Source organism: Accipiter gentilis, chromosome 6 (assembly GCF_929443795.1).
Source record: "Accipiter gentilis chromosome 6, bAccGen1.1, whole genome shotgun sequence".
In the NCBI taxonomy this organism is placed as follows: domain Eukaryota; kingdom Metazoa; phylum Chordata; class Aves; order Accipitriformes; family Accipitridae; genus Astur; species Astur gentilis.
Window position 1 is genome coordinate 26,600,948 of NC_064885.1, and position 26,739 is coordinate 26,627,686.

Genomic DNA, 26,739 nt, shown 5'->3' on the forward strand with positions numbered 1-26,739 from the left:
ACTCATGCACAAACTGACAGTCCATTAGGGTACTCTTACTGCATTTTTTTCAGACTTGTAAAATGTATTTAATGTAATTTTAATTTTTCAAGATATATTGCAATGAAGAATAGGTGTGTGACTGTAACAAGGTAAAGTTTTGCAGTTATTCATTTTTGAGTATTCTAGTACCATTATTGCTAGCATGAAGATGCAGAGATCCTGAATTAAAACAAATACTGATCAGACATTTTATAAATATGATAAATTATACAAGAATCACTCATTAACTTCAAAGAACATTGGGACAAATAGTATGAAGCTATTACTCTATTGAAGTATGTACAGGGTTTGCGTGGCAAGGTTTTGGTAGCAGGGGGGCTACAGAGGTGGTTTCTGTGAGAAGCTGCTGGAAGCTTCCCCTGTGTCAGTGAAGAAGGAGGGGGAGGAGATGCTCCAGGCACCGGAGCAGAGATTCCCCTGCAGCCCGTGGGGAAGACCCTGGTGAGGCAGGCTGTCCCCCTGCAGCCCAGGGAGGTCCACGGTGGAGCAGGTATCCACCTGCAGCCTGGGGAGGACCCAACTCCGGAGCAGGGAGATGCCCAAAGGAGGCTGTGACCCCGTGGGAAGCCTGTGCTGGAGCAGGCTCCTGGCAGGACCTGCGGATCTGTGGAGAGAGGAGCCCACGTTGGAGCAGGTTTTCTGGCAGGACTTGTGACCCCACGGGGGACCCACGCTGAGGCAGTGTGCTCCTGAAGGACTGCATGCCATGGGAGGGAACCCACGCTGGAGAAGTTCATGAAGGACTGCAGCCCGTGGGAAGAACCCATGTTGGAGAAGTTCGTGGAGGACTGTCTCCCGTGGGAGAGACCCCACGCTGGAGCAGGGGAAGAGTATGAGGAGTCCTGCCCCTGAGGAGGAAGGAGCGGCAGAGACAACGTGTGATGAACTGACCCCAACCCCATTCCTTGTCCCCCTGTGCTGCCGGGGAGGGGGGTAGGTAGAGAATCTGGGAGTGAAGCTGTGCCTAGGAAGAAGGGAGGGGTGGGGGGAAGGTGTTTTAAGATTTGGTTTTAGTTCCCACTACCCTACTCTGATTTGATTGATAATAAATTAAATTAATTTTCCCCAAGTCGAGTCTGTTTTGCCCATGATGGCAATTGATTGAGTGATCTCTCCCTGTTCTTATCTCGACCCACAAGCTTTTTGTTATATTTTCTCTCCCCTGTCCAGCCGAGGAGGGGAGTGATAGAGCAGCTTTGGTGGGCACGTGGTGTCCAGGCAGGGTCAACCCACCACAAAGTAAAAGGCAGACTTTCCATAAACTAATGTTTTAAATGTTGATCCCTTAATTGTCATCTCTTACTTAAAATTATTAATTCCCTCTTCATTCACTTCTCAACTATCTCTTTGGCTAATCTCAATATCCACCCATAGTACTCCACAGAATAGGTATTCTTCTGTACAGGTATGAAAAACATTTGCTATTCAGGAATGCCCTCAATAAAAAAAAAAAAATTAAAAAAAGTATTTTAAGTCCTGAATTTAGGCACAAAACTCTTGAAATTCTCTTGGCATCAAATGAGGCACTTTTGTTGCAAACAGTAAGCAGAGATCAACAGTTCACCTGGCTTGTACTACAGATCAACCATCTAACGATTACCTTTGTCTAGTAGTAACTTCGCAGTAAAAGCCACAGCACCTTGGGATATGCTGTGTGCTTCATCCTACACCTAACCCACCTAACCTACTGAGGAAATCAGTACTTTCAGGGGCTTCTTTATTCAAAACCTGAACCATATTGGTCTTTTTTCCCATTGGCTAATAAGTATACTTTCTAATAAAGCTTAACATATTATTTTAGAAGACTGGCACATGTGGAGTATCAAATCTTACAGGCAAACCCATTAAAAATACTCCTAAGCAAAGCAGTCATGGTAAGAATGTGTTACAGAAAGTACAAGTCAGTCTTCAAGTTAGTACTCTTTCCCATCTACTGGGGCTTATTTTAATGGGGTGAATGCTTTAATTTAACAACATAATTATACTGCATAATCACAGCATCATAACTCTTTTCCTGCACAGCAAAAGAGTGTTTGCAGACGCAGCAGCCATTTTAGAAATCACATTATAGAAAACAGACTGCTCTTTTTTGTTTAGTTGTGTCACACTCTCCTCCTTCCCTCAAACCCTTCATTCTCATACAGTGCAGGTACTGTCTCTGGAGTAAAGAGGACTATGATCAAGGCGTCTATTTTTAGATCTCAGAGACAGCATTCTTTCCAACCTCTAGACACTGTGCCCCAAATCACATGATCAGCAAATCAGTACATTACTGCCGACTTTTCAGTCCTTTCAATCTTGTCTGAACAACTTTAAACTTGTGTCACCATGAGGTAACACAAAACAAATAATATTTCCCTGAATGTTTTACCTTTGATATAAACATCTCATTCAGAAAGATTTGCGAGAGGTGATTAAAGTACCTTGTTGAGTAACAAAACTCGGAGGTGACACAGTTAGAAGTAACTCAAATAAGACATAGATCAAAAGACACACACGCCACTCAGATCTTCCCCATTTTTCTTTTACCGTTCTAATTGAAATTTTTTTAAAGATCAAAAAAATTGCATTGTACAGAATTCACCAATTAAGAGAAGAATCCTTTAAAAACTCATTTGAATAAACAGAACAAGAGTGAGGGAAATTTATATAAAGTAAATATATCAGTTGGCATGGTCCACAGCCTTACTGCGTGATTCTATGCTTACAGCATCCTACAACATCATGTGGTCTCGTGATTGTTCTAGCTTAAATATCATCAATAAAAGCACTGGTTACATTATTGCTTTTTTATATAAAATAATCTATTTTAATTTATTGTACCTTAGAATAAGTTTGTTATGTATATCAAGAAACAGATGGAATAAAAACTTTATTCATCTGTTCTTACTGAAAACTAAAAACTTGTTAGGTGTGTCAGATTCACAGACCATTTCCATACACCTGGATCAAATCCGAAATAAAGATTTAATTTTTATATAGACCTTAGCTGAATTATGGATTTCAGTAAGCAGAACACTTCCATACAATTGAGAAGAAAAGCCAGAGGCTACTCTGTTTTATCTTTCTTACAATAAACCTTGATAGGTCACAAACACTTTTAAACTAACAAATTCATGTTTCAGTTTCCCTGTTCCTTTAGTATTTCACCCCTTTTCTGCTCAAGTGTTTTAATAAAAGGAAATTATTCTGGGAAAAACTATAACTAAATTAAGGCCACATAAAGTAATTTACTCCAGAAAACAGTTATCTCGTTACTTGATTATATCATAGTATAGAGTTGCAACACCTCAGGAGTAAAAGATATGCAGAGGGAATGTTTCATATTCATTTTCTATCAAAAGCACTACAGGTAATTCACCCATTTGCTAAAATAAACAGGATTTATAAAAATTCAAATGCACTATATGTACACTCATCTTTACTAAGCACTCAGATGCTCCTATTCATGAATGTATCACTGTATTATTGGAGTCTCCCTGCTGCTCCATGCATACATATTTATGATTCATGTTCTTACATCAATCAAATTACACTACAACAACTGGAAAATTCTACAAAGAATTTCACTATCAGGAAATTCAGAAGAAAGACCAAAGAAAGTATCAAAAACCAGATGGAAGTAAAAGAAGACGTCTCAGAAAACTTGTATGGCACGAAATAAGCAAGATCATTAGTACAATTTTTATGAACTAAACCTTTGTTTATATTCATCAAGGAAAAGGTATATTTTTACCTCATGTTACCTAGCTCACAGTAAACAATTTAAAGTAAAAATCCCAGTGACAGCAAGACAGCCACAGAGAGACAAGCAGGACACTACAAACTATGAAAGAGTAAGACAATATTCCTTTTAGTTATCTAAATGAATAGCCTGTGCTGTCTGGCATGTACAGTCAAGTGGAGCCTTCACAGAGCAACTTAGGCCCTCTATTTGGGAGCTTATAGACCAAGCTATGCCTTTAGGTAGTTTCATGAATGCATAAAAGTTACAAATTATCCTGTCTTCAGCAAGTTTTTACTTACATGCAAAAATTTATTCCTGAGGAAGATACATAAAGAGAGTTTTAACCAATAAATTAAATGCAAAACTAGATGACAAAAAAAAAAAAAAGGTAAAACTAAGTATCTTGGAAGTAAATTATAAAGAAAATATAAAGAACTGGAAAATTATTTGAAAAAAATAAATATCACTAAAAGAAACCACTGCTGGTGGTAATTAAATGATTATACTAACAACCTCCAAGCAATATTATTTGCTAAGTGACCACTCAAAATGGAAAGAACATGGCACCACTACTGCATTTGGGGTTTTTTTTCTATTAGCTACACACTTAGAATTTGGCAAAATGTTTCTGCATCAGAACACTTTTAATTTTACATTTATTAGCATGATAAGTTGCCAAATAACAACTTGTGGCAGCTTATGCTTCATTATAAGATATACAGCATTTCAAGCAAATTACAATAAATGCTGTTATTATAATGACTTTAGTTTCATGTCATTGGTATAATAAACCATCTGCCCAGAAAGCTCAATTTAATTAAGTCTATTGTGTCTATGCATAAATACTGCATTAAATCAGTATTATTTCCCATACACTTAAAAAATAACATATCAGCCTATTTTCATAACATCCCTTCCACAAAGATGCTTAACATTTAATTGCCCAATGAAACATATAGTATATTTCTAAGGTTTCATATTCACAGAGACAAAACTAGAAGAGAAAAAGTAGTGCAAGTAAACACTGTTAGAAGATCAGATTTACTATTATATTTTAAAATATATTTTCAAGTTTACTGTGTACAGGCTTAAGCTTCTTTACAAAGTATCCCATGATATAACATCTGACAAAGGAACACCTCAAACAATCAGAGTTATTTACTGTAGCATTTACCAAAAGCTTTACAGTTGATTAAAATATAACCTATAAAATACTTTGCATCATCTAAAGGTATCAGGCAAAACCCACCATCTAGATTTTAAACTGAATGGTGCCACCTGTGTAAGAATTTAGTGTACCTCTTGTCTGCTTTGAAGCAACCAATGTCACATCTGGATCGTTCAGCAGCACTTAAATTAAGGGAATTACCTCTTTGTTTCTCTAAATGTTGGGTAAACCATCGGCTGTCACCTAGAGGTGATAAACAGAAAGTCAGCACGTTACTTACCAATAAAGTAGTTGTTTCCCAATGCCAGCATTTCTTCAGAAAGAACAAGTCCACCCAGTGCCTGGAGAAGAGTGACACTTCTGCCATCAATAAGTGAACACTGTTTAAATCCAGTGGTAGTGACCTTCCATAGCAGGATAAGAGAAGCAGTAGCATCTTGCCTTATTCTAAGAAAAGAAACGATAAGACTATTTACAGTGAGGGAAATTGATGTTATTGGGAAGTAAACCACTGCAGAACAATAGCTTATCAACAAAGAAGGAAAACTTCAATGTAGCAAGTATGGAATCAGGAAAAGGCCTAAAGGTTTTTAGCATGTCCACAAAAATAAAAAATGCTTCAATAGTAAGATTTGCATAATAGTATATGTATTAGCAGATTTAATCATACAGAGTCTCGATTTCTAATACTTGAAGGACACCATCTTAGTGCCCAAGAAGAGTTTTATATAAAAAAGACATAACAGTAAAGCATCCTTAGTCAGTCTTTGTATTTATGCCTTTTTGAATAGTACCTCCATTCTACATCTACAGTGCCATCATTTTCTGCAGCTGAAGTATATCTGAAGAACATTTGATGTTTGTTCAAAACAGGGAGACGCGTCCTGGTAGAAATCCTCATTTGACATACCAGATCGAAGGTTCAGAAGAGTTTATTCTTGTAAATCAAATGAGTCACGTAATACTCCCAAAGTCACTGAGTCCATGGTGCCTTCCTGAATGTTGATAGATTGGATAAATATCTACAACTGCCTATATACTGTCGGCTCCACTAGGGAGCACTGCATTTATGTCAGTGTTTCTTTCCTCTGAGTATACTTATTCCCCTACTCACCTCCATAAAGAAAAAATAAAAACCTGTCAAGTTTCTGGCAAGTTCCTAAATATTTACATTAATTTCCTCTGAAGGAATCCCAAATGAGTTTGAACAATCTCGAAGAATTCAAACACAACTGCATCCAACTGCTGAAAACTGATAATTCTCCCCTGCTGAAAACAGGCCTCCAAATACCCAGACATGAAGTTCTGTTCCACAATTTTCTGTACTGAGCTTGTTTCAATCCTGCTGAAAACACAAGGCAGTTTTCTCCCTTGTCACTTCTTATTTGAGTTCAAAACAAGAAATGCGAAGTTTTGTAATCATGTTTGACACAAGTTGAAAAAATGTTGCAACTAGACATCATGAGAAGCAAATTTTTGACAGTATTTTGGGTCCTCTTTAAGAACAACCCCCATCACTACCCCCTACCATCTCACTTTTGGAACAGGATAGCAACTAGTTTCACAGTTTAGGTCACACCTGATAATAAAAACAAAATCAAATTATTAAACTGAAATTATTTTCCTTGCATAGATAGCCATTGAACCAGAGATGTTGCTTGGGCCTTTAACACAGGAAATACAATGAAATAAAGATAGATACTGACCTGCATTAATCCACCCAGACATAAAACACTACTATAGATATATAGTGTAAAAAACGACCAAAAATGACTCTGCAAGAGTGTACTCTGCAACCTCCTTTAAAATGGGGTCACTCCATCAAGGGTCTTAAATACCGCTGTAGAATCCACAAAGGCCAGCTTATTCCTGATGTCAAGAAAAGACATTTGTTTGCTTACAGATTCTAGCCAGCCAGAGCATCCACACTCACAGATCTCTTCCTGACTTAGGCTTAACGCTCATGAATGAGCACGATTCAAAGTCCCATGGGAAGAGTAGAACAGCTCCCACATTTAACAGTTACTGCTCCAAACTGTCTGCAGCTTGTCTGCTTGCATCAGTTTGTTTTTTCCTGTGAGCATGGCCTTTTTTAACTGAAAGCTAGGATTCTGAAAAGATAAGATGACAGTATGAGAAAAGTAGGCTATTTGGGGAAAATCTAAGCCTAAAATTGCAGTAAAGCTGTAAGCCAGAGAACTACGTTGGCAGATTTTTATTTAAAATAAAATTTCCAATAAGAAAATGTCTCAATCCCAGCTGAAAGAATCAGATCCTTCTAGGAAGTCAGGTTCTGTTAATTAAAAGTAACAAAGCGAGTATTTGAAAAAGCATGAGTTTGAAAAGTGAATAACACAGAATAAATTGAAATTTTTGAGAAATGTGGTTTGTAGGACATACACAAAGATTTCACAGCTGATGATGACACCCAAAGCAATAATCCAGAAATAAAATATGAATGCACAAAATACCTGCATTTATATAGACAACAATAACACTTTCTACTAGCAAGTGCATCTTGAGATTAAAAGGGGGGGAAAGTGTTCACTGCATGAAGGCGACAGGAAATATCGTACCTTCTCTAAACTGACATCTACAACACATCTGCCCCAATTTCTAAAGCATTCTGATAGCCCAGAGACAGTTTACATGCTTACATCTTCTAAAACATTAAATATGTGGGAAAAATTATATCAAGCAAAGAGTTGTGGTGGCACTGCTAGATCCCTGAAGTCTGTCTTAAGTTCTTTCATATACTTTTAGCCACCTGACAAATCTGCCTACGTGAAAAACTGTTGTCTAAAATATCCAGGCAAATTAAAATTTAAAAAAAAATTATGTTTTGTCACATATGACAAATATTCTTACTTTATTGAAGTATTCTGTGGAACTTCAAAGGAGATAAGCCGGCCTCCAGCAGAGGTATTGGAACTGGCATTTCCACAAGCCACATCTGGGGTTATCTGAAAATAAAAATAGTTATATTCAACATTAAACCAGAAAATGTGACCAAAAAACATGAAAGAATTTTTTAAAAATAAGACTAATAGTCCAGCAGTCATCTTTTAAAAATCAGCAGGATGGACCAAAACATTCAACAAAACATTGATGCTATCAACAGACATCCTGAAAATTCACATAATCATTCTTTTAGGGTTTTGTTTTAATAAAATCTTCCTGCACATATGTGTGAACTTCTAAAGGCATCTTCCTTTAAAAATGACCATGTTTAGAAGAAGATGAATAGCCTGCTGGTCTTTTAAAATAATAAATAAAGCTCTAACATTTGCCACATCCAAGAAATATTGCAGCATTAATTTAGGTGATCTTGGAAGATTTATAATAGCACATACTGATACTGTCTTCCTACTATATTGAAATATGTTTTTTTCCAAACACAGATTACTTGAAAAAAATACTCTCCCACTTGTCCATTACTATTCTTTCCAAGTAAAAGTTGCTTGGACAAACAGTGCTTTCAGATGGAAAAAAATTATGAGCACAGTTGAGAGTGAAAGGACGTATTTGCCAAATCTGTGATGCCTAGTAGGCATACAAATCATTTACTGTATTAACTAGATCAAGACACCATACAGGATGCCATACAACACAGAGGAATCACAGACAGACTCCTTAATTATTCATCTCTTGTAAAGTAGTAATTTTATAAAGGCAGTTTGAAAACCATTAGCGTTTCCAATGGTACCTCTATTTCAAATAAGTAATATTTTATGTGGCATAATTGAGTCTTTCTGTTGTCTAAATTAACATCATCAGTATTTTTAATTAAGTAGTTTTCAGGTATCTTCATCAGCTTGCCTATGAAATATCACACTGTAAAAAAAAAAAGTCAGCTTCATCTTCAAATTTCTAGGCAATGTTATTTTTTCAGTCATCTAGAATGTGTGTGCAACCTTTTTACGTCAACCTTATTGGCAAAGTGAAAATGGAACCCGACACACTTCAGTGGATTAATCATCCATCAAGGAAAAAGCCAGAACCTAATTTGTAAATTTAAGTAAAATTAAAATTCATATATTAAATGTTACTATGAATCACCTATGAAAACATGAACAGCAGAAGTACAGAATATGATGCAAGTAATAATTTTAGGAGACTCAGAGTTGATTCTGACTCAGGCAAGACAAACACTCAGTATTCACATTTCCCAAAAACGTTTAGATTACTCAATTCACTGTTGAATTCTCTGGCACAGGTAATATGAATACATGTAGTTTATGAAAATAATGAGAGCTGTAATTTTATTGTATTTATTCAAATAAATTTTTTAAAAAGATAATATATCCATTACAATTTTTCAATCTTGGAAGTCAAAATTATGGAGCTAACATTCAAAGCACGATGAATCCAAAGTTAGTTTGGCTGACACTCTTCCTTTTATATTTGCCAACATTTAAACTTTCATTTTCTTTGAGAATCTATATGCCTACTGGAACAAAGAAAAAAAAAAAAAGAAATCAACTTCTCTAGTCTCACAGAGTCTTATACTATGTCTAAAAGTACACTCGCTTTTCCAATATTTATATAGTTTTACAATTTCATGCATTTATTACCTTGCAACACAAGGGAGGAAAATGTAATTTAAGCATTTCATTTACCTTAATATTCGAAATTAGAGGTTTTTTAAATTAAAGGGTATTGATCTTTCTGACACTAGAATAAAAAAAACAACAAAAAATTTAAGAAGCAAGAGCTGAACAAAGTGGCAGCATAACAAGAGCCAAGATTTAACCTTGTGAAAACGGAAAAAACAAACCAAGATGACTTTGGTTTGCAAACACATCAGAAATAAGGATTACTCAGCATGAAAAGCACATGTAGGAAATATTTCAATAGTAATCAGAAGAGCAAAAGGCAAAATGCAGGATTTTGACTCTTATATTAAGAGATCAGTAATGTTTGATGTCTTTATCTAGGAACTCCATTTGTAATTGGCCCTGACTTCATGCTCTAGGAATCTGGTAAAATAATCATCTAAACCAGTAGTACACTAAAAACCAGGATTTTATAACAGCTGAAATTTGATTTTTTTATTTTTTTTTTTTAATTAAAAAAACTGGTAGTTGGGTCAGACAAAAACCACAGGACAAAGCAGCAGCTCTCACAAGGAACAAAAAATGGTTTCAGCAGTGTCCTATTTCAGACAAATACTATGGAGACAAAAACTGCAACTTTGACACCTGAATTAGGAAACAAATTACACAGTTTTTCCACAGCCGTGGGAAATTTGTACAAAGACTTTTAAGTATGTCTCTCTCCTGTTTTAACAGGGCTCTGTGCAAAACTGAAAGGATGAAGAATGAGGGCAAAGCAGACCAATACGTTACAATAAGAATTGACACTCAGAAGATGAAAGCAATCTGTAAACCTCACTTGCAAAAAAAAAAAAAAAAAAAAAGCGCAGCTGCTAGAACTGGTAGGAGATATTTAAAGCAGAACTCACCAGAAAATATACTTAAATGATTTTCAGAAGGTAAAATAAAGAGCATTCATATCCTAATTCCTCTTTAAAAAAAACATTACATATGACTGCAATGACATCAAATTCTTCCAAAATTCCTCTGAAGCATTTAACAGTACAGAACCTTTAAGCCAGCAAGGAAGCTCCTTGGGGAGCAGACTTGTAGATAAAACACAAATGATGCAGCTACTTTAAAAACAGTTACTAAAGAAAACGAAACCTTCATGCACCTGCCAGAGCTGAAAATCTGTTTAGGAGCTGCTTACAAAGATAAGCTCCTACATCAGCACAGACTATATTGAAGAGCAGCTCTTCAATAAATTACTTAGAGTTAAAACCCTTAAATATCGAATTGCTGATAGGAAATACAGAATTCCTCTTTACATACATGTTCTGTAAGCTTGCATCTAAATCATGTTCTTGTTTTTTAAAAAAGACCATAATATATAAAAGCTACATTTCTCCTTTAAATGTTTTAACAGTGTTAATTTTCCAAGTCTTTACATGGGCAAAAGACCACCATTATTTGAGAAAGCAAGAGTGAAATCTCCAGAAGAGTACCTATTCCTATAATCTCTACCTGGACCTTAACATGACAGCAGTGACTTGTCTGGAAGATTATCTTACCAGGCCATAGCCATAGTACAGATTAGATTGCAAAGGTAATCACGTGTGGTACCTAAGAAGAGAGCAACAGACTGTTCTTCTGTATTACCACTTTTCTGAAAAAAATAAAGTGTGAATTGTACAGATACTCTCCTGCCTTACACACCAACCAGAATAATGAGATATACAATTAATTCAGCAAGTGCTAAAATGCATATGTAAATCCCAAGGCAATATTTTCATGAGTGCCTTTATTACTTTGATAAATTAAGTGTACTAGCCTTTAATTCAACGAGGCTAAGAAATTAACATACAGACTCTAAGTCTGCATTTATGCTACGATACATATACGCAGCCTCTTACTACTGAGAGTAGTTCTCTGCAGATATTTGTTGTATATGAAATTTTATAGTATGTTTCTTGGAAAGCTGACCAGACATTTGTAATTCTACAAGGCCTTATCAACATGGGCAGACTAATCCTGAACAGTGCAAAATACAGCCATTCTGCTACCATGATATATGTTTGCATTTCTTTTGTATCTCAGCCTCCTGGGTTTAAAGAATTGCAGAAGGCTTTTACTTCTTGCAAAACACGCCACACTTTCCTCAAACCTAAAAGTGGTCTGTAAGTGGAATGACCAAATTCGCATTAGCCTTAGCAATTCCTCACTACCCTATTAACAAGATATTAATGAATATTTCTGAAAACTAACAGATACTTCCAAACACTGGAAGAGGCTATGCAGGCATCTTATGGACCCTCCACCCCTGAAGATATTTAAGACTCAACTGAACACAGTTCTGAGCAACCCACTCTAGCTGACTTTGTTTGAGTAAGGGGGTTGGACTAGACAATCTCCAGAGGTCCCTTCCAACTTCACCTACACTGTGATTCTGTGAGTAAAAATTCACCCCATAGCCAGTTGCCTACTAAGTCTTTCCCGTAAACTGCCATTAACTTCAGGGACATCACAGCTTTCACAAAACCCCACTTACATACGAGTGCTTCATTTTGAAAATATCCCCAAAGGTTACACAAACGTGTATGTGCACATGTGCGCGCGCACTCATGCGCACACAGACGCCTGTGGTTTTTCACTTGACACCTTCCTCAAAGATTCTCTTTGGTTAATCTCCTATTTCCATCTCAAAAAGCCTTCTCCTGTTTTTACCTCCTAATGGAGCAACAAAGAAATCTGCATGATCCTGCAGCCAAAGCAAAGTGGGACAAATTAGTCTGGAATTAAACAGAATACGCAAATGCACCCATCATTTCCACACATCATTCTTGAACTAAATAAGAGATGAATACAAACTCATCTTACAGAAAAGATCAGTGCTTAAAAGAAAAAACTTTATGCTTAAAAATCTAAACATATTTGAAAAGACATTATGTTAATGGCAACTGTGAAAATGAGTTCTTTGAGAAAAACAAGGCTATGTTCTGGGGTGATCTCCCATGAAAACTGACATGGTCATTAAGAAAGATAACCTTTTGTTTCTTCAGTAGGACAGAAACTGTCACGATGAATGCATTGCGAGGAATGCTTTTGCAAACACTAACTCTTTCTGATTTTCTTCCAAGGGATTCCATATTAACTTTCAAGTCAACAAAGCAAGTTTCATAATATGCAAGTTTGCCTTTTCTGAACATATAACTACTTTTCCATCAGAATAAGGCCTGCAGGATTTCTTCTTTTTCCAACCTTCAAGGGTGGCAAGAGGTATCTCTTATTTTCTAAGAAATATAACATGTTTGTCAGCCTTCCTTAAGCAAGGGAAAAATAATATGCGAGAGAAATAAAACAGGTTAGATCCTGACTATAAGATCTTGAACAGCTGTCTGCAAAAAAATCAAAAAGGGAAAAGAGAAGTAGGAAAATAAAAGACACTCTAGTAGAACCATCGGGGATGGGGGTGGGGGGGGGTGGGAATCAATTACTATCTTCTTGTAGTCAAGATGCCAAGCAATAAACCAGGATCATTTCTGGCACAGAAATCCCATTCAGACAGAACAAAATTATAAAAGAAAGAAAAGCAGTTCCTTTGCCCTGTAGCATGGAAAAACTACCGCTTCTGAAAATCTAGTGTCACACAGTTCAACCTCCACATAAGCGTATTTGTTTCTACCCTCCAGAGTTTCATATGGGACAATGCTTGAAAGAAAACCAGAACCAAAAGAAAATAAAGGCTTACTCATATCTCACCAGTGGGAGAAAAAAGCAAAAGTGTTTAGAGTAGGAGTAGTGCCTCTCTGAAGAACACCAAGGGAAGACTGACAGACTGCATCCAAAAACAGTATCAAATGAAGAAGGCTTGCCAGTTATTGTAGCACTGAAATGTGATGTAAGGAAGGCTGCATATCCACCCAGCGAATTCTATCACTGGCAGTTTGTCTGTCTTTGCCTATCTGAGCAAAAGCCACTTTGTAGTGTCAGCGATCACACTGCCAAGAGGATCCAGGGCATTCTGATGCATGGCAATCCTCTAGAAAACACTATTAAAACTCTGTATTTCTGTCATGGCTTAACAATGCCAACATTACACCAAGAAGTAGATGCTTCAGCAGGCACAGTAGGTTGTCTTACACAATGACACTTTCTCAGATAGATTATCTGGGTAATCATATTAGCCAGACGCCTTTTTGTCTCAAGCTGACCACCAAAATCAATGTCAACTTCATAAAATCTGACAAACAGTCTGTACTGGTTTTGGCTGGAATAGAGTTAATTTTCTTCACAGTAGCTTGCATGGTGCTATGTTTTGGATTCATGATGAAAACTGTTGATAACACAGGGATGTTTTAGTTATTGCTGAACAGTGCTTATAGAGTCACGGCCTTTTCCGCTTCTTAGACTGCCCTGCCAGCAAGTAGACTGGGGGTGCACAACAAGTTTGGGGGGACACAGCTGGGACACCTGACCCCAAGTGACATCCCATACTATATGATGTCATGCTCATCAATAAAACTAGGGTGTGGGGGGTGGAAGCTGGCCAGGGCAGCTGGTGGTGAGCAATTGGCATTTTTTGCATCACTTGTTTTTCTTTGTTTTGTTTGGGGTTTTGTTCTTTGTTGTTTTCTTTTTCTCCCTTTTTTTAAACTGTCTTTATCTCCACCCATGAGTTTTTGCACTTTTACCCTTCCAGTTCTCTCCTCTATCCCACTGGGTGGAGGAGTGAGCAAGTGGCTGTATGGGGCTTAGCTGCCTACCCTCTGGTTAAACCATGATACAGTCATTCAATAAATGTTACTTCCTTGAACAAATAATGGTCATTTCTTATTCCAGAGTGTATGGAGCTGTTCTGAATAATAAAGGTAAACACTGTGGAAACAAGCTCACTGAGCAAAAATTCTACATAGTCAAATCTTTACATACAGTGTATGAGCTCAGGTCACTGAGAGTAAGCTAGGACGTAAACTTCAATCAAAATCTATCAAGTCAGCCATAGGTATTTCCACACCAAAACACTAAAAGGCAGTAAACATATCAGGCGGGGTTTTTTGCTCAGACTTTCAAAGACCTCAAGATGGGATGATTATTGAAGGAGTAGTTAAGAATCCAGATACTTTTTAAAAGACAGCACTGGATAACCAAAAGTCCTGAGCCCACCCACCAATATAGATTCAGACAAGCACAGCTTCAGTAGCTTGACATAATTGTACTCACTAGAATTTTCTATAGGGTATTTCTGTCCTTAAAGGGGATACGAGAGTTTTGATTTTAGGAAAGCTAGTATTTATGACTATGCATTAAACATCTTTTAGGAATGGAACATACTAAACTAAGGTTTGTGTGAATTTCACTTAAGTTTTGTTTGAGCATATTGAGCTTTTAGAGACTTTTTTGGTGTGTTTTGAAAATAAATATAATAAAGGGTATCACCTATCCAGAGATGGTTACACTAAGTTGTCTATGAGAATGGTGTTTGTACAGAAAGTTCCATACACAAATATTGTAGAGGAGAGATTTAGTGAAGTTACAGATTTATCTTAGGAGAAAGTTAAGATTATTCTAGCAAAATCTGTGTTTCCTTCAGTTTCCTTATTTGTTTGTATGATATCTTTTTCTGAAAACAAAAGAAAAATAATAGAGGTTTCCAAAACAAATCTTATATACAGGTATAAGAGCTGTCCTAAGTCAAACCAGAAGCATACATATTCCAGTACGTTAGCTCCAACAGCAATCATAAGAAGGAATGCCAAGAAAATATGATAAGAAAAGGGCAAGCATATTTCCTCCAGCCGCCACCCATTTCCATGTTAAAGATTCTCCTAAGCTGTCATTTCTAAGGATGGAGTTTCTATGTATTTAGCAACCTTAAATGGATCTCTTGTCCATGATTCTGTTTCAGCCTCCTTCTGCACCTGTAGCATGCTTTGGCAAAAAATGCACATTTAGCAACACATAAAGCAAAGATTCAAAGGTGTCTGTTTCAAGCAGAGTTATTCCTTAAGCATATTCCATTGCTGCAGAGCAGAAGCACTCTTTCAGGATTTTCCACCTGACCCAGACATACTCCTTTTAAAGGCTTAAAATTTACTGACTACGAACACACATAAAACAAATGCTGTCCCCACTGCAAGGGGAATTACAAGTTTATTGTAGCCTCTAATAACTAGTTCCAAAAGCTTGAATCTGAGCAGTAGTATTGCAGTATAAATAAAAGGTTAGAAGACTAGGACTCACGTGCTTAGCATTCTAATTCCTGGCTGCGCACCTTGCAAATCACTTTACTGCTCTGTGCTTCAGTGTCTCCATCTGTAAAATGTGAATAATACTGCTGATTTCCTTTGAAAAAAATTTGAGAGCTATTAAGGAAAAGTAATATATAAGAGTATGGTATTGGTATTCTTACAGTTGATTTTGTACACAGATACCTTTGTTGGTTGTTAGTTGAGTAGGATTAAGGAGATGGTTTCTTTTTTTCTTCTATTATTGGCTAATATGTGTCTTTTCTATACCGTAACACAAAAGATCATTGAACTGGGCAAGTGTGGATTGCTAGTTGTATCTTTCTTGCAAAATGGAACAAGTTAGTTGCCCAAAGTAGGGAAAAAAAGCTCTCTTTCAACAGCTGAGCACAAGGATAAAGTCCTATTAAACTAAAGAAACCAACAGACAAGATCTCAATGATCTGTGTTTGTAGCCCTTAATTTGCATATCAGGAAAAGATTAATTTCTTATAGCACGAGCTCTCTAAGAAATGAACCTGTACCCAAAGACATCTGTATGTTGTCTGCTGGTGCAGACATTACCGAGAAGGTTCAGTCAAGCAAGCACTACCAAGTATATCCCTAGTATCTAAGGAATACATAAAAAATGTCCAACTGTAACCATACATCATGCCTCTCTTAGTTTACTACTTCTCTCAGGTGTTCATTTTTTGAGTTTCCAAAAATTCCTGAAAATGCTTCCATGGAAACTTCATCCTTGCAAGACAGTGAGCGCTTTCATTTGGAGAGATTCTGGCAAAATTTGTCACTGAGAAGACAGATAAAAGAGTATGAAGAACATTAGTTCACTTGCGGTATCAGTATAGAATAATGTGAGAAACAGGCTGACTTGGAAGATTTAAAAGAAAAACCCCACATAATAATAGCAGCCTTTTTTGCCTCTGAATCTCAAGGAAGATCAAAACAGATTATTGCAATACAAAACTTGCAGTTACTTTATTTTTTCCTTTTAGGAGGGCAAGAAAGGATCAAGATTTGCAAAGCTTTTAAAGCTATGAGGAAAGGCAGTATTTTCCTGCTTAACACTTTATTCTTGAAGCCTCCACCAAAGAGGCTTTGGAACACTGACCTTCAGGCAAATCAACTCTATTTAGTTTAATATAGATCAGAGACAATGTCTTGAATCAGCAACAGAAATCTCTTTCTTTCGGATAAGCATCTCTTTCACTATGAATTCCAAAGAACAGAAGGTCATTATGGTACACTGGAAAGAGTGTGAAAAAACCAAGATCCATCACAATATATTAAAAACATACCAACACAAGTAATTTCATAATAGGGTAACAAGTTCCATGTTAGTGTTAATAACGCAGTCGCAATTGATGACCTATATGTATTTCTCGGGTAACAGAAGACATGCAGAAAGGTGAATTTCAACCATTAAAATACCCACTTGTGAATGATCTGTTTGGCTGAAATGTTTAGTGAATCTACCTAAAATGCAAACCAGGCAGAAATGTTACTTATACAATACCAGACCACAGATTGAAGAAGACACATGAGAGAAATCTGGTACAGCGAAGGGCATGCCCTTAATTGATCAGGACATATGGAGCACCCATGCAGAGATGACACTGCATTTAAACTAAGTAATAAAAGCAGATCATTGTTTGTTTCTGCTTCAGTGCTCTCTTCAGACTCCATACCTGGCACCTGACATATGTTCTACTGTAAAATAACAGATATGGGAGATGGAATTCCAAGAAATAAAGCTCTGTTCTCCAGACATTGTCCACCAGAACTCCAACTAAAATGAGATACAGCCCTATAACTACTGGTACCTCAGATATAATCTGAGAGTCATAACACATCAAACATATATTTTATATAGGTTGATTTTACTTTGAAAAAATTGATTTAAATAAATGTTAGAGTTAAATCATGAAAAAATTTTGGGGGCTAGCAAACAATGATGAAAAATATACTTTTGCCAGGATTAAACTCATGCCTGTTCATTTTCTCACTACATAGTATGTAAAAACATCTCAGAAGAATCACACTCCTTGAAACACTTCAAAAACAGATACAGGTGATGTTTTACCTATTTATTCCTGAATAAACTCAAATGAAATTACTTTACAATGTATTTTTCATTAAGAAAGAGATGTCACAAAGGTTTTAATTCTTTGCCTACTGAAATGGTAATATTTCTCCAACAACAAGCTTCATTACCCCTAGGTGCTTGGATAAAAAAAAAACAACAAAAAAAAGGCACTACCATTACCCTCAAAACAGATGCTCACTTCTATGGCAGACTGTTCTTTGGGATGCATTTGGCACATACATAGTATTATTATAGGTGGGTGATCTCTGGATCGGGCTGGAGACTTCCAGTACCAACTGCTGTAGGAATAGCATATGCAGAAGTAGTGGCCACGCACTTCCAAGTAAGAGAACAACAGTGAAGAGAACTATAAATCATCCTTGCAGTGATGGACTTTAAAGAAGAAGGGAGGAGGATGGTCATGTGACAGAATGAACTTAATACAAGAAAAAGTTATCAAGAGAGAAATAATCAATTCTTCTTTGTGAGAAAACATACTTTCTATCTATACTTGGTTTTCACATGTAAAGATTAATACTTGATGGTAACTGGGTTAATTTTGATACTTTATTTTTTGCAGATACTAGAGTCAATGCAAGACATCTAAGAATTACTAATAACACAGTGTACAAAACAGTAGAAAGTAAAGATCACATTTCTTAAGGATCATGTGTTGTGTGCTTTACAGTTGTAGTTTTGCCAGATATTGTTAAGTTTGTCATTTTACTGAGATACAACAAATGTTTAAAAGTTTCCTCCACCAGTCACTGCATGTCTAGAATTGTGCACTGTGTAATATATTGACTACCACTTTTAATCCTCAAATAGCCGTGTTTTCTTAACACTACAGGGACACGTATTTTTCAAAACAACATGTGATCATAACCACAAATAGTAAAAAAATATATTAAAGGTATTGCTTTAACCTTTAGTTTTCCTAAATTTATTTGATGGTTGGAGGTATGGTGTCATACAAATGACTGGAAGAAATGATATTATCCTATTTCAAAGAAATATCCAATACAACATGTTGGCCAACTTAAGCCCATTACTTTTAACAAGTATCAAATTTTTTTGCTTTTATTTTACTAGCATATTAACCAAAGGCAGAGATCATATCTTCAGTCCTCTCATGTAGACATCCATGAAATCATGCACAAATGAGAACCCAACAATGATAACACTTCAAAGTTCCTCTCTGTGCATTTTCATTTAGGCAGAATATTCTCACCTCTGTTTCATCCCATTTCAGATCTACGACTTTCTGTCCCGCTTTCGGCTGCCATGTAGGTAACATAACGGTTGCTCTTGAACGAGGAAGAACAATGTCGGGTTCCAAGGTGGATGAGACCGGTCTGCTCTGTCTTGGTGACGTCGACTCTGTGCGTTCAGAGACTGGAAGGCTGTGAAATGAGTGTTCACAGTTTGTTCCCTCATAGCCTTCACTACAGAGACAGAGGTAGCCATCACCGCTACTGCTGCAGTTACCATGGTGACAGGGGTTGCTGGCACAAGGATCTGAAACAAACTGGGAAAAACATATCGTACAGGTCAATTACTGCATATAAAGGATTTCTTTTTGAGCTTTACAAAGACCATAAAACAGGATTCTTCTGCCCTCCTGTACTTATCTTCTAAACATATTTATGAACCAAGCTCATCTTTGATGTATCATCAAGGAAGTAAATTCAAGGATTAAAGAAGAATATAGATTAATCTATGTTAACCACTTTTCTCAGACCATTTCATGCTAATTCACTGTTGACGCATTCAAGCAAAGTAATGAACATGAAGTAGGAACATGGCCACTGTTCATAATCAGGAATTTTCAAAAACAGTCTTAAAAGAGTAACCTATCCAGGGAAAACAATATCTAGAAATTTAATGCAGTAACAGGAATAGGAATGGGGCACAGAACTCATACAGATCACCAGGTCATGAAGCAGCTCTGTGTTGTCAGAGTTAACCAGATCACACAATCCTATTCATGGACACAACTTCCATTTTAAAACACCTGGGGCTTTTACCCACACTTTGTTTAGTGGACAGCAGTTTCAGAATCTGATTCATTCTGGTGCTGAAAACTTTCTAACAGGACTTAGAAAGCTGGGGCAAAAACATGCTCATTTTTAAACCAGCATCTGTAATAGTATAGGACAAGACTGAGCTCAGTAATGTAGGAAAAATCCTGTCCTAGGCTTGCCTAGCTAATGTCTAGCTTAAATTTATCGACAGCTAGTTTGTACTCAGTTTCTTATGCCATCACTCACTTTCCCTCTTCTATGCTGATGTTTACATCCATAATGTATTTACAGAACACATCTACAAACTCTTCTCAAGTTTCATCTCATAGACTAAACAAGCCATACTTGCCCAGTCTTCTTGTGGAGGACAAGCCCTCCATTCATTGTTGCACCCTAGACTACAAAGCTTAGCACTGCCTTTTGCAAATGCATCAATACTTTTTTTTGTCCTGGAAATAGCTTCCTTGATATTACTTAAGAAACGTTTGCCTTAGAGCTAAATCACACTGCTGACTCACTGCCATCATTTGACCAACTAAGCCAGCCAGGCAGTTCCCTCGATATGTCTTCACATCAAAGTCATAACCCATCACTGGAAACTGACATTTTCTCAGTCTTCAAATGCAAATTTCACCAAAGTGCTCCAGTCCAAAAGGTTACCCAGTTCTTCCCTGTACAACATTCCAGTCCTTCCCTGCATAAGCAATGCTTCGTATTATATTTCTCAATAAAGCACCAGAGTTATTTATTATTAAATATTTGTTTCAATTATCAAAAGAATTATATAACATTTATATATCATTAATGCCATAAAAACAAGTATTGGGTGTACACTAGGAATTATACCTTTCCATCAGTTCAAAGGCCTGATGTCAGGGACACCAAATCCTAGTACTACACTTTCTTATATAAAACAGTACTATTATTGACCTCAGCTAGAATTCTTTTTTTGGCTGGAATTATTCTATACCCTAGCCTCTGTAACATTTTTTGACAGAAAACAGAGGAAACATTATTATGAAAGTTAACTTTGGAGACAGTTAATGATGAATGTCAGATTTTGTACTGACTGATCCAGAAGAGTTAGAGGCCATGGAAGACAGTCCAAAATATAAGGTCTACTCATTTATCTTGTAGTTTGGTTATAGCTCTGAACATTAGTTACTTTGCATGGGGACACATCTCATACATATCAGGTGACACATTAGACATCAGGGTCAAGCTCTGACTCTTCTTCATTTTCAAAAATCAACTATGTAGTGACTTTATATAAATTTAATATATCAAGTGTTGAGGAAGTATGGATTTTAATGTTTAGATGGACTTATCTCCTTAAAGTCTTTCTCTTACAAATCAACAGAATATACAAGTTCTCAAAGAACAAGTTCTAGATTGCTTCTCCACAAAATAATATTTAAGTGACAGAAAAGAAAAGAAAAATTTCCAGGAAGGAACAAAACCTAGTTCTGTTCTATGGTTTGTCAATTACATTTTAAGCTTGCTCCCACTGCCAAGCAGCAGAGATTTTCACAGAAATTTCCTTTTCCTTTAAGAGTGTTGAAGATAAAAAGTGTTGACGTATGAACAAAGCCCAGGTCAAAAATTGGTTGCAACAGTTTTTTCATGTTCTAGTTGCTTGGACTAGATATGAGTTTCCAAGACATGCAGCTATCCTATTGTTGGGTAAGCTCTTTACTCATTCTTTCACAATTAATCCAAATTCACAGTAACCCATTTTTTATTTTAAAAAAAATCATCATTTATTCTATTCTGAGGAATTTAATTGTTCTCGTCACACCTAAAATGTTAAGGTTATTACTTGCAAATCTAGTTACAAGAAAAAAAAAATTTTTTTCAATCACAAAGGGCACTTTATCCCCTCAGTGAATATATCCATTCACATTACAAGCAAAATAATAAAAAGTGCTCTGTGATACATGTTATCTGCTGTAAACTGTTTTGAGCTTGTTTGACTGGAAACAGATGTGCTTAATGACAAGCACGGCTTACTGCTGCCCACGCCACACACTGAAGAATGCCTTGTGCCTTATGAATCGCCACTAACCTTCCACACACAGTGGAAATGAAAAAATGTCATTAAGACTGTTCGGTTTAGATGAAGAATAAAAAAAGAGCATAGATGCAGAACTTCAACCATGCACTTTCTCAGAATTGAGTTTTATGAAGTACTTCACAGGGTTTTAACTTACCATTCCCTTTTCTCAGCTACTATTAATTCTAAAGCACATTTTTCTTTCAGTAATCCTATCAAAAACAAATCAATGCCCTTTGTGCACATAAGTTTTCTGTTGAACTAAAGAAAGTTCATTTTAATTAGCTGTTAAAAAGAGACAAGGAAATAAAACATATTAATTTTTGTTGGTTGTGATATTTCTGTGGTTCTTCTAGTCCTCTCCAACATTGACACCAAAGGTTAGCAAGGGCTTTGAGAAACAACTTGACACAGTGAACAGCATGGCTACATCGGAATTAAAAGGTAGCAAAATTTCAAGGCTTAACCTTCAACAAAGTTTTGAAGCTCACAGAGAAAAGTAAACATCCTTGGTCTCGTAACTGAGAGCTGAATATAAGTATACCGTGAGTACACAATTAAGAGAGTCCTTTTTTAGCCATTCCTTGTGAAGTTCACAGTATTTTAAAACACTGTTGCACAGAGAAAAGGAGGAAGCTAGTATGTATCCATATAGCCCATGATTAAATAAGAACACCTTATAATTGCTACTAAAGAAATCCAGATATTTTTTTAAGGTGTAGAATTTCAATAATCTTGATTAAGAAAGTATATTTAGTATCTAGGTCTCTTGTTTTCATCACTATTTCTCCATTTAACACTCTGTCTGTTTTCATAATACATTCATGGACTAAATAGGCAGAGTCAGCAGTTGCGGCTGACAAAGCTGAGCTAAAAATCATATAATGTATTTGCATGCAATTACTATTCCATATGCCTGGACAGTTGTAATCTTTGGAGTATTTTTCCAATAGAATCCTTAGATGCATACCAAGGTGCCCTTCATATTGCAGTTAAATTTCCAAAGGCAGACTGAATGTCGTATAAACACTAGGCTTGTTTAAGAATCACACTCACAAACATAGATTGCTTGCCAGCCAGTCCAATTGTTTCCTAAGGTTTCCATTTAAGATAAAACACTGCAGGGTGTAAAACTGCAAGATCTTTCTGCTGGTACTCCTTGTGGTGACACCAATTTGTCATTTAATGCTCACTCAGCATCTCTTCAGAGTGGTTCTACTTGTTCTACCTGGAGACAGTCCAGTTAGATCCTCCAGAGAGCTTCAAGAAATAGAATGGTAAGCCTAAAAACAAGGCTATAGATGAGCTCCTACACACTATGCAAAACCTGTCTTCCACCTGCAACTCTCCTCTTAGATGTGTTAGGACAAAACTAACTTTTGGCTCAGTTTTTATCACTGTTGCCTACAATCACAGACAACATTATACCAGCTTGCAACTTCAGTGAAACACAGAAAAAACAGAGTGTCCTGGTTTCAGCTGGGATAGAGTTAACTCTCTTCCTAGTAGCTGGTACAGTGCTGTGTTTTGAGTTCAGCATGCGAAGAATGTTGATAACACTGATGTTTTCAGTTGTTGCTCAGTAGTGTTTAGACTATAGTCAAGGATTTTTCAGCTTCTCATGGCCAGCCAGGGCACAAGAAGTTGGCAGAGGACACAACCAAGGCACCTGACCCAAACTGGCCAACGGTGTATTCCATACCATGGGACATCCCATCTAGTTTAGGAACTGGGAAGGGGGGGGGGGGGGGGGGGGGGGCAGGGAATCTCTGCTCGGGGACTGGCGGGGTGTCAGTCAGCGGGTGGTGAGCTATTGCCCTGTGCATCATTTGTACATTCCAATCCTTTTATTACTACTGTTGTCATTTTATTAGTGTTATCATTATCATTATAGTTTCTTCTTTTCTGTTCTATTAAACCGTTCTTATCTCAACCCAGGAGTTTTACTTTTTTTTCCCCATTTCCTCCCCCATCCCACTGGATGGGGGAAGTGAGTGAGCGGCTGCGTGGTGCTTAGTTGCTGGCTGGGGTTAAACCACGACACAGAGTAAACCCAGTCCTCATATTAGGAATTCAGCAAGTTGTTTAAATCCATTCTATATAGTGAATGTCAACCTGTTAACAAAGCCAAGCTGCCACAACAATGTCAAAGGCCGATATTTTACACACGTGTCCAGTAGCACAAACTCCAAAACAGTCTTCAGATATTAAAAGCCAACATAGCCCAAAAGTTTCCAACTCTTCAATGTCTCCCTGAGATAATTTTTCCAGTTACAAGATAAAATGTTGTGGTTTTCAAATATGTAAAGTGACTTTAGCTGTTTGGGATTTAGACAGCTAGTTTCTTCATGTGTTCTGGTAAAAACAGATCTCAGGAGAAATTTAAATGAGTAAAATTGGCTTTGTACCTACATTGCTGAAGAAATTTCCCAATACAAAAGCAGGCAACTGGTCTCCAGGAAGAGACCATGGGAAGATCCATAGCATGTCACCAGCAGAGAAAAGGGGTCAGACATGCCAATTTCAAGCTATGCACAGTACATAAAAAATTATCAACTTCTGAATACTTTAGAAAGAAAATAAATTAAACCTACAGTCTAAGCTATTATCAGTTTGGTTTTAATACAGTAAGTAGAAAAAAAAAAATTAAGTCTTTTTCTTACAAGCACACCTGAAATAGCATACTATCTTTGCATATGCATCAATTTATGAAAAGAGAGATAAAAACAGATTTAGATCACAGCAATAGCAATAAAGATTATCTAGAAATGTAATCTCTTTGAAAGAATGGTTTAATTATGTTCAAACTATTATTTAAACTCAGCCTCATTCAATCCTTCACACAGTGAAGTTTTAAATCCCATTCTACCACACATTAAATATTAATGCAAAATAGGAAATGAAAGACAAGAAAACAGGATGAATCGAAATAGAAAAAAACCCCAGATGTTCCAAAAAGTGTCCACAGAAAAAGCATTGAGATCAGTATATCAAGCAAATACATTTTCTTCTATCTTGAGAAAAGACTGTCTTGTGACTCAGTGGGACTCAAGCAACATATGTGGGTTCAATTTCTGGCTCTCCCAGAGACATCCTGTGTGACCTGAGAACAGTCAGACTCTATCTCTACCTCTTTCCTAACTGTAAGATGGAGATTACACTTTCTTTCTCACACTGTGTTGTCTAGTCAGAAAGCAATTTTTTTCAGGATGGGAAGCACAGAGCCAGATGTAGATAGGAGATCTCAAGCAGCAGTGAAATACAAATAAATATAATAAAGAAATCTATCTCTGTATAGCAAGCCTAAATCTGTAACCTGTGGCTCTTCAGGTTTATTTCTTTCTTATTCTTTCCTCTTTTGTTTCTTTCTGTGGCTATTCAGGTTTCTTCTAAACACTTCTTTGCTCAGACAACAGACAAACAGAAGTATTCAGAGAAATATCCAGCAAAGATTCTTTAAAGTTAAAAAAAAAATCCTAAATTATATTATCTTTTCTAATCAACCCAGAAAAGACAGCAAAATTATATTGATATTGTATGTTTAGATATTATACTCTTCATCAAAACAAGACCTGCTTGAAAACAAGTACATTGAAGAATATATTAATTTTCCAACTGCGACCAAATGTAACAGAAATAAAGAGTGGCTAATACACTGTGATTATGAGAGGATGAATGAGATTTTTTTGTCTCGTGAGAATGTAAAAATTAACCTGTATCAGCACCGTGGTGTACATAGGTATCTCCACCTTAAATGGCTGCTACCGAAAAGCTTCCTGCAATTACTTTTGCTTATGTGTTTAAGGACACTCTTGGTAAGTAATTCTTCTACCATGTGTGGAGAACTAGTACTATGTTGTAGTGAAACACTGCCTCGCAGGGTGCGGTGACCACCTCCACCTTGGTCAGATACCAGCCAGTTCATACAGGAATCAGAATGTCACAATTTGTCAGGAGAAAAAAAAGCAACTGTGCCAGCATGGTGCTATTTCATACTAAAAAGTACCCATATGCTATGAATTACATCAATTTGAGCCCTGGGTATCAAGAACTTTAAAGAATGGTCAGGCCACAAAGTAATAGAAAGTGCTTTATACAGAGGTCTTGGAACCAGAGCAATCAGGGCTTTCTTTCCCATCCCTCAAAACAATGTAAGCAGGACAAAACATTTATATATTACATAAAACATTAATATGGCAGCCACATCAGTTTCACTTGTTAGAAACTAACTGCAACACAGAATTGGAATTAATCAAGATTTAGAAGGCTAATGCTAAGAACTGTATCATACCGAAACTACAATGTAAGCAACTTCTTTCTAGAAGTAAACGTGTACTGTTTTCCTTTAGCAATTCCACTCAATGCCCTAACCCATCAGGAAAGACATCAGTAAATCTAATAAAGAAGTGCAACCTTTATCAGATAATTCAGAACATGATTCTTTGAAACACCATTAACTATGAGCATTTTGAACTGCTTCCAAGCTGCCATTCTCATTCTATGAGTTTTGAATATTCACAGTAATGAAACTGCCAGTGAATGTAATAAATGGATATAAAACATTTTCTTTACTTCAGTGAAGCAGCAAAAAAAATGCCTAAAGAAATTGTCTGTTTAATTGAGAACCAAAGCATGGCTGCCCAAATCTATTTGAAAAACCAGCAAACATAACAAGGCAAATTTTAAACAGCATGATAGATTTTAAAAACAGAGCTCCAGCAAATGGCTAAGTTACCCTTGCATAATAAGTTACCATACATCAACTGCTTTGCTCTACCTAGCCTCAGGCACATTCTTACCTCGAGGCACACTGAAATAGCTACAAAATAAATTGAGATAACTTCCCCTCTCCCTTA

At 36.6% G+C, this 26,739-nt stretch overlaps 1 protein-coding gene across 1 annotated transcript in view; it reads right to left on the bottom strand.

Annotated features, from left to right (window-relative positions):
* Positions 1-26,739, bottom strand: part of DNER (delta/notch like EGF repeat containing) — a 134,098-nt gene that overhangs the window by 62,613 nt on the left and 44,746 nt on the right. The window contains exons 2-4 of the mRNA XM_049803190.1: positions 19,038-19,334; positions 7,806-7,900; positions 5,218-5,384 (exon numbers count right to left, since the gene is read on the bottom strand). Coding sequence (XP_049659147.1) covers positions 5,218-5,384; positions 7,806-7,900; positions 19,038-19,334 — 559 coding nt within the window. The remainder of the gene's footprint in view (positions 1-5,217; positions 5,385-7,805; positions 7,901-19,037; positions 19,335-26,739) is intronic.